At 49.9% G+C, this 13,632-nt stretch overlaps 1 protein-coding gene across 1 annotated transcript; it reads right to left on the reverse strand.

Annotated features, from left to right (window-relative positions):
- Positions 1–745: 745 nt before the first annotated feature.
- J4E82_009341 (uncharacterized protein) lies at positions 746–2,636 on the reverse strand (the record flags this gene model as incomplete). Its single annotated transcript, XM_051735566.1, has 4 exons — positions 746–1,174; positions 1,243–2,119; positions 2,171–2,523; positions 2,574–2,636. The coding sequence occupies 4 exons, from the start codon at positions 2,634–2,636 to the stop codon at positions 746–748; spliced, it is 1,722 nt and encodes a 573-aa protein (XP_051584667.1).
- Positions 2,637–13,632: the final 10,996 nt, after the last annotated feature.

The raw sequence follows: 13,632 nt of genomic DNA on the forward strand, positions 1-13,632 counted from the left end.
AAGAGACGAAACATTCAGCTACTCTACCACGTGGTATGGATATTTCCAGCCCCACGGAGTAACTTATGAAACGTCGTGCTACAAGATGAACGACGACTTTTCGGAAAGCTTTGCTCGAATTCCTTAGTTCCTGAGAACCTCGATTATGTTATTGGTTGTCGTCTGATCAAACATGGCTCTACAATCCTTACGGTCACTTAGTTCGTGCTGCAGGCTTGGTATTCTTGAACACTAGGTAGATTGGCCGACCGAATTCTCGCACTTCTCCATACAAGCATCCATGTCCAATATGCTCGGTTAAGGATATGTCCATCGTGGCAAGGCCTTGGTACCGGAAGTCTGGTTGAGCGGGTGCTGTACCCGGATACAGGCACGCCCCACTCTCGCCAACACGAGGTGCGACACACGACCCACGGCTCCGCAACCTTAGATCTTCTAGAAGGAGTCTATATCAACGACATATCGCCGTCGCCGGCTAGGTCGCCTAAAGTTGCAGTGCACATATCCTACGGTATAGTGCCATTAGCATATGTCGCGTCTCATCGCACTCACGACGTCAGTCATAACCTGGAAGTTCTATATGAAGGTGGACGCATGCTATCAGTCTGCCGCAGGTTGAGTGTGGGAAAAATACTTTATTCGGTACTAATCGACGCGATTGCCTATGAAATAGCGCAAAGGTGATCGATAACGCTACATCGCTACGCTTTGAAGGTGTACAGGCTTTGTCGTAAAGGCCAAACCCTCACATTGCCTTACCTGCCCACGCATCATACGCATCATGTGTCCTAGGATGGTCGATATCCAGAATGTCCGTGTACGGCTGAGTTGCTCGCAACATCATCCTCGTAACAGGTACGCCGACAGCAACAGTACGGCCGAGGATGTCTCTTTGCTCGCCCTTGACGAAACACTGCTGTGGAAGCGGAATCACAAAGTCTGCATCGGTAATTATCGCCTCGACCGTCGCCAAATGTCCAATGACCAAAGCATCTAGCTTCGCGCCCGCTCCATGCAAATCCCCGAAGAGCTGGTTGGCGAAAATTTGCAGCTGCATAGACAATATCGAGGAATCCCACTCAGCGTTGGAATTGTGTTCGCTTCTTCCCAGGCGATCGCAGTCCGGTACGTGGAGGTGTAGTAGGCGTAGCTGTGGAAACCTTCTCAAAGAATGCTATTTTCACGTCAGATAACTTTCTCATAATTTCGTCTGTGTGAACATGCGAAACCGTTTGCACTCACCAACAGTGTAGTATACTCGTTTGTCACGTCTCCACCAAGCATCGCTGACTCGCCACAGTACACTGCAAGCTGTTTCACCTTACTCAAGGAGCTTACAGAAACCCACTGTAATAGATCTGAGGCCACTCTATCCCATTGGAGCGTCTCGAACTCATCGCAATAGATGTTCAGGCTCTGTAAGTTGTGATTGGACAGACTGAGCGCCTGCAAGAAATCCAGTAGGGTGATCTTGAGGGGGTTGGCTTCTGGGTAACGCATATGAAAGCTCTCGATTGGGCCGCAAGCGGTGATGATGAGTTCCATAGCATCCCTGAGGTCGATTGCTTCACTCTCATCAAGATCGGGCACAAACTCGACGGCGATATGCTTCAACTGGAGCCTGTTCACCTCTCTACTGCCAGTATATATGCTGTTGGCCAGATCCTTTATGAAAAGGTGAAGGCCGCAGCTCTCTACCAGGAGTTCGAGGCGAATCAATCGATGGAAGTCGATGATCTGAGATAGCTGCTCAAATGTGTCTGAGAAGTCCATCTTAGATAATCTGAGCTCTTCGAGTCGAGGTGTATAGCGGGTGAGGTCGTTCTGTTTGCCCATCGCCCAGGCATATAGCTGATTCTCGGTTGTCTGGGGATCTGCTGCCGTCAAGGATAAACGCTTCAAGTTGGCGCCTACGGCTTCCATGTTATCGAATAGAAGGGCGATATTTGTTGACTCTGTGAGATATAGGTCGAGACGCTGCAGACCACAGAATATTCGTGGTAGTTGCTCAGGCGTTTTGGGATCAGTATAAAAGCTTATTTGCAGGTCTTTCAATCTGTGCTGGTATCCATTGAGATGCGCTTTCACAATCGGTGATAGAGAGCGCCGTGAATGGTAACTGATCTCATAAGCTTTTCCAAGACATCAGTTCATACTCGGCGTAGCTTACCATAAGCGCTCCAGTTTGTCATGATGCATGATCTGCAAGAAGGAATAGGCACTATCATCTTGCTGAGACTCGGTGAGATAGCGGTTCCAAGGTCCACGATCTGGAGTGGGTAGGCGGATACGGCCGGTATGGATCGATCTGAGTTCTTCGCCAACGGGTTCATCTTCTACGATGAGCTCCTTCGTGTACTGAAGGTTCAGACCTGCGCCTGCTAAATTGCAACGCTGCAGACACTCAACCGCTCGTTGACTCCATAAACGCAAGTCAATGCGTCTATACAGTATCGGATTAGCGAGGACGCGAAGAGCTGAACAAGTCATACACAGCGATTTGAGATCTGTCTGTGTTGTGACCTGTCGCGGTTAGTATGAGCGGCCGGGAAGACTACCCGCCACTAACGTACATGTTCGACCACTCTCTGCTGAAGCTCGCCTGGAAGGTCTAGGAGAGACACTGTATGAAGCATTGCGAGGTTTACAAGTTGCACAAGACTCTGATGACTGTAAGGATGTGCCTACTTCCATCAGATCTTGGTGAGGGTTATATATTCAATCGATGCCGACAGACTTGATGCCGCAGCAGCAATGCGGCAACGGTGAGGTATGCTTCTCTACATGATCAGGTTCAAATCGAGCCATTGGGAGTGGCCCACTTCCTGGACCATAAGAGGGTTCATCCTAGAGAAGTCTTAGTTCTGACTTCGATCGATACGCGCAGTCGCTTCGGACCTAGCATAGGAAAGCTGGGGACCAATTGAGAGTGAGGCGAGTCAAGAAGCCCGTTAATGGGATGAGTGCGCTAATGTGAAAGCGCAGTGCACTAAAACGTGGGGCTTGGTTACCTACGTACTGAGAACTTATCCTACGCTTGCGATTCAGATAGACTTGATCTACTAGGGCACGAAGAAACGAAGCCAACATCCTGCGATTCACTCTCTGGAGCTATGCCATTATGCCGTGGGATGGGGGGTATTGACCGGGAAGTTGCAGTGAATGCAGCCCTACGACGTTGCGCATGAACATCGGGGGTCGGGGACGTGAGGCGGGGAAACTGCATTCCTCATCCGCCCCCATTCCCCACCCACTTCAAGCCCCTAGACTCCTACCCTAACTAATCAAGTAAGCACTTAACGTCACCGACCATGAAACAAAATGCATCTAATGCCTGAGAGGATCATCGCCAAACAGGATCATACAAGAATTGTTCTAGTACTCGGAATCTACACTCCGCACCTCACCCCGCGCATTTGGGTGCTGCAGGTGACACGATCGAGCGGAGAAACTCAGCTTTGCCTAGGAGGTAGCAGGGGTTGACTTGACAGCATCATTGTAGTGCATACCCCCAACAATATTGCGACTGCTGAGTGTCGCGTAGCGGCGGTTGCCGCTAAGCTCGCATTGGATGGTGTTGCATGTGTCTATTTCCTGACGGCCCGATGAAGAAGAAACACTTTGCATACGATGGACCGCAATGTGGCAACGAGCCTCATTGTAGCGACCCATCTTCCAACCACATGGGTAGCCCATGGGAATCGCAGTCGGTGACTTACCCCAACCTATCGCAATGTTCGGAGACCCGGCGTCATGGAGATCATCACGGGAAGTTATCTGACAGCGGTATCTGCCCTGCCTTATGGGCTTCGCACGAGCTCTTCGTCGGCGACGATACCGAACCTGATTATGATCTGCCCGGCTGTGCAGCTTCCGACGCTCTAAAATTCGCTATGACTCAGCCAAGAGTAGCTGGTACCCTGATCCACATCTCAGCCTCTTTTGGATACTTCTCATGATATGTTATTGCGGCGGAGGGAAAGTTTGTGCTAAGGCAGGGAGGCAAGAGCGACGCGTGTTTGCCATGCCAGCTCATCTGTTCTGGCCTTCCCGATCGGCTGAACCGTTCAAGACCGCAGGTACACGAGAATACATGAGATTTGATATCTTACCGTGATAGTAGTACGCTGTCTGGTATCGTGGACGTTACGACAAGCGTCGTCATCAAGCGCCGACTGTGGGGCTAGCAAACGAAGCGTTGGAAGCGCAGCGGCACTATATCGAACGGGACAGGAAACAAAGAAGAGCTCGCCAAACATCGGATCGGTCCCAGACAGACTCAAGCTCGAATGCCGCGTATCTCATCGGCTTCGAACTCGATTCAGGGTGTTCTCGTTCGCGGATGCCGTCCAACGCCGTCGGCTTAGAAGTCGAACCCGAGGTCTCGTCCTCGTCGGCTAGAGATCAGCACCTGGCATAAGAGCTGCAGAGGCTCTCAAGATTAGTGGAACTCCTCCGACCATAGGTACTTCGCAATTGCTTTATTTTCGGCGCACTACGTCCCGTTCGGAGCGCTGCCGCGGGAGGTTGGCCGTTTACGGTTACTATGGTAAGACGGCAAGCTGGACATGGATTACCTTGTTGTGTTCTCTGAAAGATGGCGTGGGATCCCCTCGTGTTGCGTCGGTATCGTGATGGAATGTGGGGTGGGGCGAGGAACCATCGGCGTTAATAAGTGGATCGGCAGATCAGTGGATATCCAGGGCAAGCCCAATCGACAGTCTACCGAAAGAATACTCTCTATGCGAACATCGCAAACGCGGAAAGACCATACCACGCGGTATTACTTCGGTTTCTCCTAGCTTGGCACTTTGTCGCACACCTCGTGATGCGTTAGTATCATAACGAAGCGGAGATGCTAACGCTGCTCAGAAAAGCGAGGGCCGCGGAGATCCAATCCAGTGGAAAGCACTCCATGTTTACCAGCTCTCCGGTAGCGCAACACCGAAGCTGAAATTCTACTGCTACATTGTAGCATCATATCGCCTTCGGAGTCCACCTTGGCCTAGAGCTCGTTGTGGTACTTCAATGACGAGGTCAAGTCAAGAACATGCTAGCTCTGCTTAGGGAGGCGAGGAATTGTCTCTAGCCAACGCGTTGATCAAGTTATTCGTCGCCGCAGTCTTCGCATAGGCAAGAGTTGGCCAAGTTTGGAATATACCACTTTCTCATAAGGATAAGGAAGGTGACTTTGGGCTCTGCTGGAGGCCTGATGTAGTATGGCAACGATCATCGGGTCTTCACTCCTCGTATCGTATGGAGAGTACTAACATTTCTCGAAGTGAAGAATGCATAGCTGTATGTGAAGTTATCCAGAACTCCCACCAATCACGCTCTTTAAACATCGAGACCCAACATATGGCGTTACGGCATTCTATCGACATTGTGATTTAACATGGCATCAACTCCACCGCTGCGCTGATAATGATTAGTGATCCTAAGCAAGGCGAAGATCGCCCAGATTTCAGCGCGTTACGCATCAATCACTAACTTGCGGCATCCTCAACGGCGACCTGATAATGCAACGTGGCAGTATGCCGTCGGCATCGTAATTCTCAAGGAGTGAGCAGGTGCAGTCTAGCAGATGAGATCTGAAACCAGGGTACAAGCATCGGAAGAACACCAAGTTCAGGGTCTGGGGTTCCGGGAATAATGGCCGTGGACCTGAGAATGACCATATAAGCAACGGATATGTAGACGTTTGAGGGTGCTTCGGAAGACGGGCTCGGTCTGGTTTCGGCGCATCGCAGCCCGATCATATACACACTTCGACACCTGAACAAGAAAAGAAGAATGAAATCCTGCTATCTGCCTCCGTGGAATACCAGCAATAATGACGAATCAACAACTTCGGAAGATACATCTCCTCGCGGAACAAAACGCCGCTCCACCAGTATCCACTCGCTATACGAACCCCATGTGAAGGCCATAACGGGCTCCCAAGGCCCTAAAGCACGTCACACTCATTCTCATAATTCTCAACGCGCCGTTCAATAGAGTTTCGCTTCCTCACAGCCCAAGAAATTGCTCCACCAGCCCATACCCGTAGTATCCGCCTCCAAGTCTTCCTTGAGACTATAGCAGATATCAAACCACGACACCAACTTTTTCCCTTTAATCCTCTACAAATCGGCATTGAAACAGTTGGTGTCTATCTCAGAACTTATAGACTGCATGATAACGCTTTACAAGCAGCTTTTATCCTACGTTTGAAGCCTTTACAAAAGCTCAATTTCCTTGGAGCATGAATTTAGCACCCATCTCCGAGCCACTATCAACATCTTCTGTAGGCAGCGAGTAGGTGCCACAAAACGACAAAGTATTGAAATTCAATTTCCTTCCTAGCACAGAACATTATTAAGTTCACAGTCCGTTGAGAGGCCCGGCCCCGACTTTCGCGACTCTGATCAACGGATAGTTATCAATGAGTGTGTCTTCAAATTCGATAAACTTTCCGTCAATTGACTGGTATTGATCGGACCTAATTCAAGTGTGATGCCCAGCTAGCCATTCGGCGTAAAATCATTTGATGTCAGGGTCAGCGCTCATTGGCACACATCGATGAGCGAAGCAATGATCCGCAGGGGGTGCGCCTAAGAATTAGCTGACAGCAGCACGTCAACGGAGACATCAACGCGACGTATTCGTTTGATTTATCTTGATTTGGACGACGGTTTTTCGCCCATATGAAGTATGGCTTGAAAATCCCGCCCCGGATTCGGTCGATGTTTCAGTTGATTTGAGGTGCGCCATCGATATCTTGCTATCAAGAACACGAATTCTAGGGCTTCTTATGCCACATCGTTTACTGTTCAACTGAAAAACGTGTCGTTTTCTTCCCCTCACGGAACTATTCGATGAATATACCCACTCCAAGCCTACTGCCAATCTCAAATCTTCGTGTAGAACGACGTAGAAATTTCTCCTCCTGACCACAGCCAATCCTTTACCACTGTAACCATCACTGGGTCTGGCCATTTCGTTCACTCTGCTCAACCATACGTCATAACACCCCATTCAAGCGTAGAACAGATCCGCAACTCGCCGATAGCGTCGCTCATATTCCCGCATCTAGACTGCAGTCAATCCCCAATCCATCTACCGCACCCCATCTCAAGTCCGCCGTAGATTCTCCAATCTTATCGTCCCCATGCAAGCCCCTGCTTCAGACCAAGGAGGACCTTCAATCCTCATAAAGCATGCATCAAATTCAACCCTTCGTTCCTCTGAATCCTTTCTATCTTGGATTACTCGTTCTCGTCAATGAGAGTGAAAAATAGGGACCACATTATAGAGTATACGAGTAGTCAGGGTTCACTCTTTTCAGTACATTTTTCACCGACGGATCCGGCCGTTCATAAGACCGATGACTCAATTTCGTATTCGTCCAGAGAAGGCCGGCACCCACAGATGTAACGGATGCAAGAGAAAGGTCCAAGAGCCTGCCAGCGATCGAGTAGCCAATACCGCCGAACCGTACTAGCCACACCATTTCAATGGGATATGGACACTGTCGTCTCGAAGTAAATGCCGTATGATTACTCCAGTGACCACGACGGCAAGCAGCGCGACTTCAGGCCAGGTCAAGGCGTCTATGAGCAGAATGGTCATCTCAACACCCCTTGTGTGACTCCTCATCGTCATTCCGTAGACTCATGCGCGCAGTAAGGGCACTGTGTGAACCAGTTGCACCTGAAGCGTAGCACCAGGGTCCTTTCGTGCTCTATGGTTCTACTCAGTAAAGAAATCACGAAATATCAATGGACCCGAAGGAAAATTTTGATTACAACCTGATAGAACATCGATTCAGGATCAAGGAACAGGAATAAGGGTGGATACATCTGTTGACGACCCCGGTTTGATTGGGGAACAATAGATCCTTGTTGGCAAGGTGCAATGAAGATTCAGAACATGACTTTCGCAAACGAACCTACGACCTTGGGAGCTTCTCTGGGTCCAGACGTTACTAGAGGAAATCGAGAGGAGACAACAAGATGACCCTTGGAAAGGCGATCGCCGCATATCCAATGTGTATATCAGACACGACGTACTCATTTTCTTCTCGTCAGAGTCCTTGCTTGGATAGAGAAACGTCTTGGTGTGCTTGGAAGTGTTCATGCCATCGTCGCGATTTACATGATCAAAGTCTGCACTTGTTCTGGAGGCAGACAGAGAAGCAGTCTTCTATCAAACGCAGCTTCACCGACTCGATTCGAGTTTCCTCCCACCTTCTAATATGACAATTAGCTGGCGTATGTCGTATTGATTGGTGATTGAAAGCTAAACTGCTAGCATCGTTTGACATCGTAACACCCCGCTCAGGTAGCCAGGTTTAGCGGCCCAATCACAGCGGCATCGCCCCGCTCGATGCCGTCACGGTACCTCCACCAGCCTCTTAGCAGCGGTAACGTGAACTACTAGAAAAACTCAATCGAACAGTCTTAGACTGTCGTTGTGTAGCGAAATCGTATGATCCGAGAACTTGGTACGGAGAGCACCTAGCCTCAGCCACCACCCACGATTACGGCACCACGAGACGGCCAAATTTGACCGCGACCATACTGCACACTAGAGAAAGCTCTCGATAATTAGCGGGAAGACTCGCTAAGAAATTGTAGCTACAGGAAGCTTCAAGCGCTACATGCATATCCGCGGTGAACATGTAAGCACATAGCCCTTCTCGCAGAGCAACTCCGAATCGTCTTGATCTATGTGATTGTATATCCGCATCGACGTACCAATATCGTCCAAGCTAGACACCAGCTCCGCCAGAAACTTCCTAATGGCTTCCATCCAACTTATGCCAATCGACGACGACCACGGCAAGTCGGTATACAAGTCGAACCTGGAAAGGCCAAGATACTTAGCAGTCCCAAGGATATAGTTGGCACTTTCCCGCTGCAGGCTCATGAGGACATGTGAGGGGACGTTCGTAATCCTGAGGACCTTCAAACTCGCTGGGAAGAAAGCCTCTGGGTGGATGATATGTTCAGGGTGTATAATATGTAAAGAAACGGCGACTGCCGTCCATGGTTTAAGGTATTGGTAGTCCAGCGTAAGTTCTTCCAGTTGCATCAATCCACGGAAGCTGCCAAATGGACTTCTCGTTCCATGAAGATGAACTCCATTCTCGCCTGTCCACTCGAGTGTCTTCAGTGCTGGGAGGGACGTCGACAACAATTGACTCAAACGTCTATAGTTGTAAGTTTCGAGAGCAGGGTGGCCAATTCTAGTCATCTTGAGGTGTTTCATATTGTGCATTTGAGGCAGTGATATCATCGTCTCGAGATCATCCTGATTTATCAGGACGTCTTGAAGTTCAAGACTACACATACCTCCTATGGCACGAGGGTCATTGTGTGGTAGCCAGCAGAGACGGCTATCGCCCTGACCACGAATCTTCAAGCTCTCCGTAGGTGGTAGTATCGGGATACTCGCTTCTGCTCCGATCGACAACTCCAGACTCTTCAACTTGTTGAATGGGTAAGATTTTCCGGATGCTCTTTGCGTGGACCCTTGCCATCGTTCCCAACAGGCCTCATGAGGAATTTCATCATCGATATCCTCCAGCTGGAGATGTTCGAGGTTGGTTGCGAGAAGAAGTATGATCGTAAGCAAAAAACCTAGGAATTGGCCAGTGAACCTTTTCAGCGTAAATTGAGGGCCGCACAAGGGGCCCGCGAGATCTTGTATGATTTTCTTTACTTCTGGTGACCTTGTGAGGAAGTTTTCGCGGACATTCTCGACGCGACCATTAAAGATCTCGGTTTCCAGATGATTTGCTTTCACCATTCTCAGAATATCAGAAGCGCGTACTCTTACTCTGTTCTCACGGGTATAAACCAACTGAAAGCTTCGTATGTACCGAGCAACCTCCTTGCGGACGACTAGGTTCAATGCAAGACGCGCCATAGAATATTTGCTCGTATCGTGTACCTTGATATTCCTGTATAGATATGGCTCTGCCTACCCGCGGTAGTACTTATTAGTGAGCGTTAGGGCGTGGAGTGCGCATTGAGGTAGCTGCTGTATGATGAGCCCGTCGAGTTCGGTCGAAAGCTCTGAGAGCGACATGGTGGCGCTAGATTTAGAGGTGCTTGTCTGTTATCGAGTGTGGAGGATGTGTCGTCTTATAGCTTGCAAAATTATCAAACTCGGAAACCGCGGGTATTTTTAGGGTATGTGTTGAGAGGAGAGAGCAGATGGCCTAACCTCCCAATATATAACCTCTTTACACGGCTAGGTTCCAGCAGCAGCACATGACCGGAGTATACCATGGTTGAGATATTGTTCAAGTTCAGGCGAGAACCATATTTGACGGTAACCAGCCCTGGAAACGAGTGAATGAAATGGTTTCTCCAACCATATGTACATACATGGTTGGTTTCAACGATGGTGACGATGGTAGTGCGGTAGGTGTGAGTGGCTCGTTGTCCATGGGTCATCGCAGTACCATGGAAGCCATGCAATCGAAACACAACTTTACATCAGCACCACATGATGAGAAAAACTGAACGTGTTTGCCTAATGTACTTGCCCCGCTTTCGAGGTTACCGCAGTGAGGTGAAAGCAAAAACACGTGTCGCGAGGTCCGTGCCCACGACACTGCAGACGCGCCTTCTTCTCTCTGTTCTCTGCTCTTTACAGATGTCTAACGTTACCCACACCCGATCGCGCGATCTCGACCGCCCGCCATGAACCGTCTCTCAACTGAGATAGACGAGAATATCGCAAAGCGTCTCGACAAGAAAGATCTGTCGGCCCTTCTGAAGACTTCGAGATATCATCGCACGATAGCAGAACCATACCTGTACGGCGAACTCACCTTCTCGGACCAACAGCATGCTAGGATAAGCCTACTTTTCAATACCATATTCGATCATCGAGAGTTGGCGGGGCGTATTCGTTCGTTCACTTTGACCGACAAGGAGCACACGAACACTTTTCCGAGCACCCACAGCTCTACGTCACTCTGGCCGAAGCTGGCTGAGGTGAAACTTCTACTCGAAGAGTTTGTTCCTTTGTCGTCGTCGTCGTCGTCGTCGTCGTCGAGGCTTCTAGCAAAGCGATGGCTCCAACAATTGTTGGCTTATGCGCCGGTCATCGACGGCAAAGTCGCGATGATCATTTGTCTTGGGAAAGAGATAAATGATATCACCCTCAGTACCAGGCTGCTAGAGATGCCAATAACGCGTATCGTCATCGGTTGGCCATGGATCCAACTGGACGCTATTGCAGAGGAGGATCATTTGACCCCACCAACCTTGGAAATATATGATTCGAGTACCTACCTAACTCAACTCTATGATCCTTTTAGTCGACATTCTTCTCCCCCTTTAACAGACGCTACCGACAACGAAAAGAAAGAAGGTGAACAGGCTATCCAGAGGCGTGACAAATACCACATGAAGCAAATGGACGACCGCAATGCTCCTTATCCGTTCCACAAGTTGGAGAGGTTAAGTATTCATGACCCAAAAGGTCTCGCCAGCTACAAAAGCATCCATTGGTGCCGGTACCCTAGACGGCTGTTTTATAGCTTCAAGTCACTTTGCAGCTTGACCACCCTCACTATAGACGATGAGCTTATCGACTTGAACTATCGAAGTCTACTCATCCACATACTCACTTCACAAGTGCTCCCAACCAGCTTGCAGTCATTGAGCATTACCAGCATCTGCTGTGTGCGACTCGCACAACTATGCAGAAAGCACACAACAGGTGAAGAGCAAGATGCGGCTACAAAGCGCATCGTCAACGCAGTGACAGCTTTACGACTTGAAAGCCTCGAGTTACACACTAAGGCGGCGTGGCATATGCTTTGGGCCGATTATATGACGGAGCGAGATGAGTCGATTCATAGATTCGTCCCTGGCATGATTGATGCTTTGAGTCGCTGTGGAACTACTATGCGCGTTTGGCATCAGGGCGTTTCGGGACAGACCCTATGGTACGAGCCCGGTTTTGCGGTAGCGAAACAAGACTGGGACTGAACTTTGACCTCAGGAGCTGGTCAGCATTCTAGCTTTGAGTTGCCTAGACAGTTTGTCGCGCCTGTGCTCGATACTGCTACTGTCGAGGACTGCATGTCACAAGAGAATGGAAATGGTGAGGCTCGTAAAAGGGAGAGAGCAGTATGTAGACAGCGAAGATGTAATGTTTAATGAATCCCCTCAGGCTCTTGATAGATCGTGGGTAAGGAAGAGTTATAAGTTGCAATTTTCCGCTGCGACTTTCTCTCCGATGCAATGTGATCATGAGAGACATACATTTGGTAACTACGTCATTGACACTAGGATCTCACGGGGCGGCGATCTCCGTGCCTCGGTCATAGCGGGGTTAACTTTCTTGGGCTGAGCTGCGAAGTGGCTAACATACGCGTCAACGTCACCAGTGTAGTACATTGTAGCATCACCTCCAACGCCATGGAAGAATACAAAGCAAAATATGCCATACACGAGGCCTGCCGAGAGGGCCAAGGTATTTATAATCTACAACTTTCCCCCAGCCAACCAACTCTAACAACCCCAGCATCCCGCGTCGACTCCCTCCTCGCCGCAAACCCCAAACTCGCAAACCTCCGCGACCCAGACGACCGTCTCCCCATTCACTGGGCAGTATCCTACAACCACCTCCCTATCGTTCAAACTCTCGTGCAAGCCAAGTCCTTCGACCCCGACGTGACAGATGGCTCCGGCTGGACGCCCCTCATGATGGCGTGTTCCCGAAAAGACGCAGAGGCCATAGTCGACTTACTGCTCTCCAAAGATGCCGAAGTAAACGCGAAGAACAATAACGGCCAAACTGCCTTGCACTTTTGCGCATCGAAAGTCAACCTCGATATTGCGCGGACATTGCTGGCACAAAAGCCGCCGGCGAGTGCGCGGACAAAGGACAAGAGGGGTCAACTTCCACTACACCGAGCAGCGGCAGTGGGCAGCGTACCGATGATGAAGGCGTTGTTAGAAGCAAAGAGTCCGTTGAATGCTACCGATATGGACGGCATGACAGCGCTGCACCATGCGATGAGCGAGGGGCATGGAGACGCGGCGCTGCTACTGTTGACCATGGGCGCGGAGCACGATAAGAAGGACAATGATGGCAATCTACCGCTGGATCTCGCGCCAGATGCGAAGACCAGGAGCTTCATACTGCAGGCTGCGGAGAGGGAGGGCATAGATCTGCTGTAGGGAGACGATATACTTATGATGTGTAATGTTGCATTTACGGAGTCTATACGATACCCAGGGTCATGGCGCATTCATCTACTATATGGATTATGGAAATGTTCGGAACGGAGTTTCTGTCTGCAAATGGTACTGGTTACTTCCGTCATGCGTAGAGCTGTCTGGTTGGTTGGGATGGCACTAGCTCATGATCAGCCCTCCCGACCTCGACATTCTCTCCTCTTACAGCCCCTCACACCCCGCGTGTTCTGCACTTCGGACCTATTGCGCAATCGCACTCATCACCTGCATTAGCCCCCATTCTGCCGGCATGTCATCAGCAGCGGGTCTAGCGTCTACCCGCAGCGATCAGTCTACATTCAATGCTTCGAGTCTGCGCACCCGGACACGCACGGATGCCAACTGGAAACTATAACATGTATACACCTCTGTGAAGCACGCGACA

This window comes from Alternaria postmessia, assembly GCF_024291825.1.
Source record: "Alternaria postmessia strain BMP 2775 chromosome Unknown scaffold_88, whole genome shotgun sequence".
Lineage (NCBI taxonomy): Eukaryota > Fungi > Ascomycota > Dothideomycetes > Pleosporales > Pleosporaceae > Alternaria > Alternaria postmessia.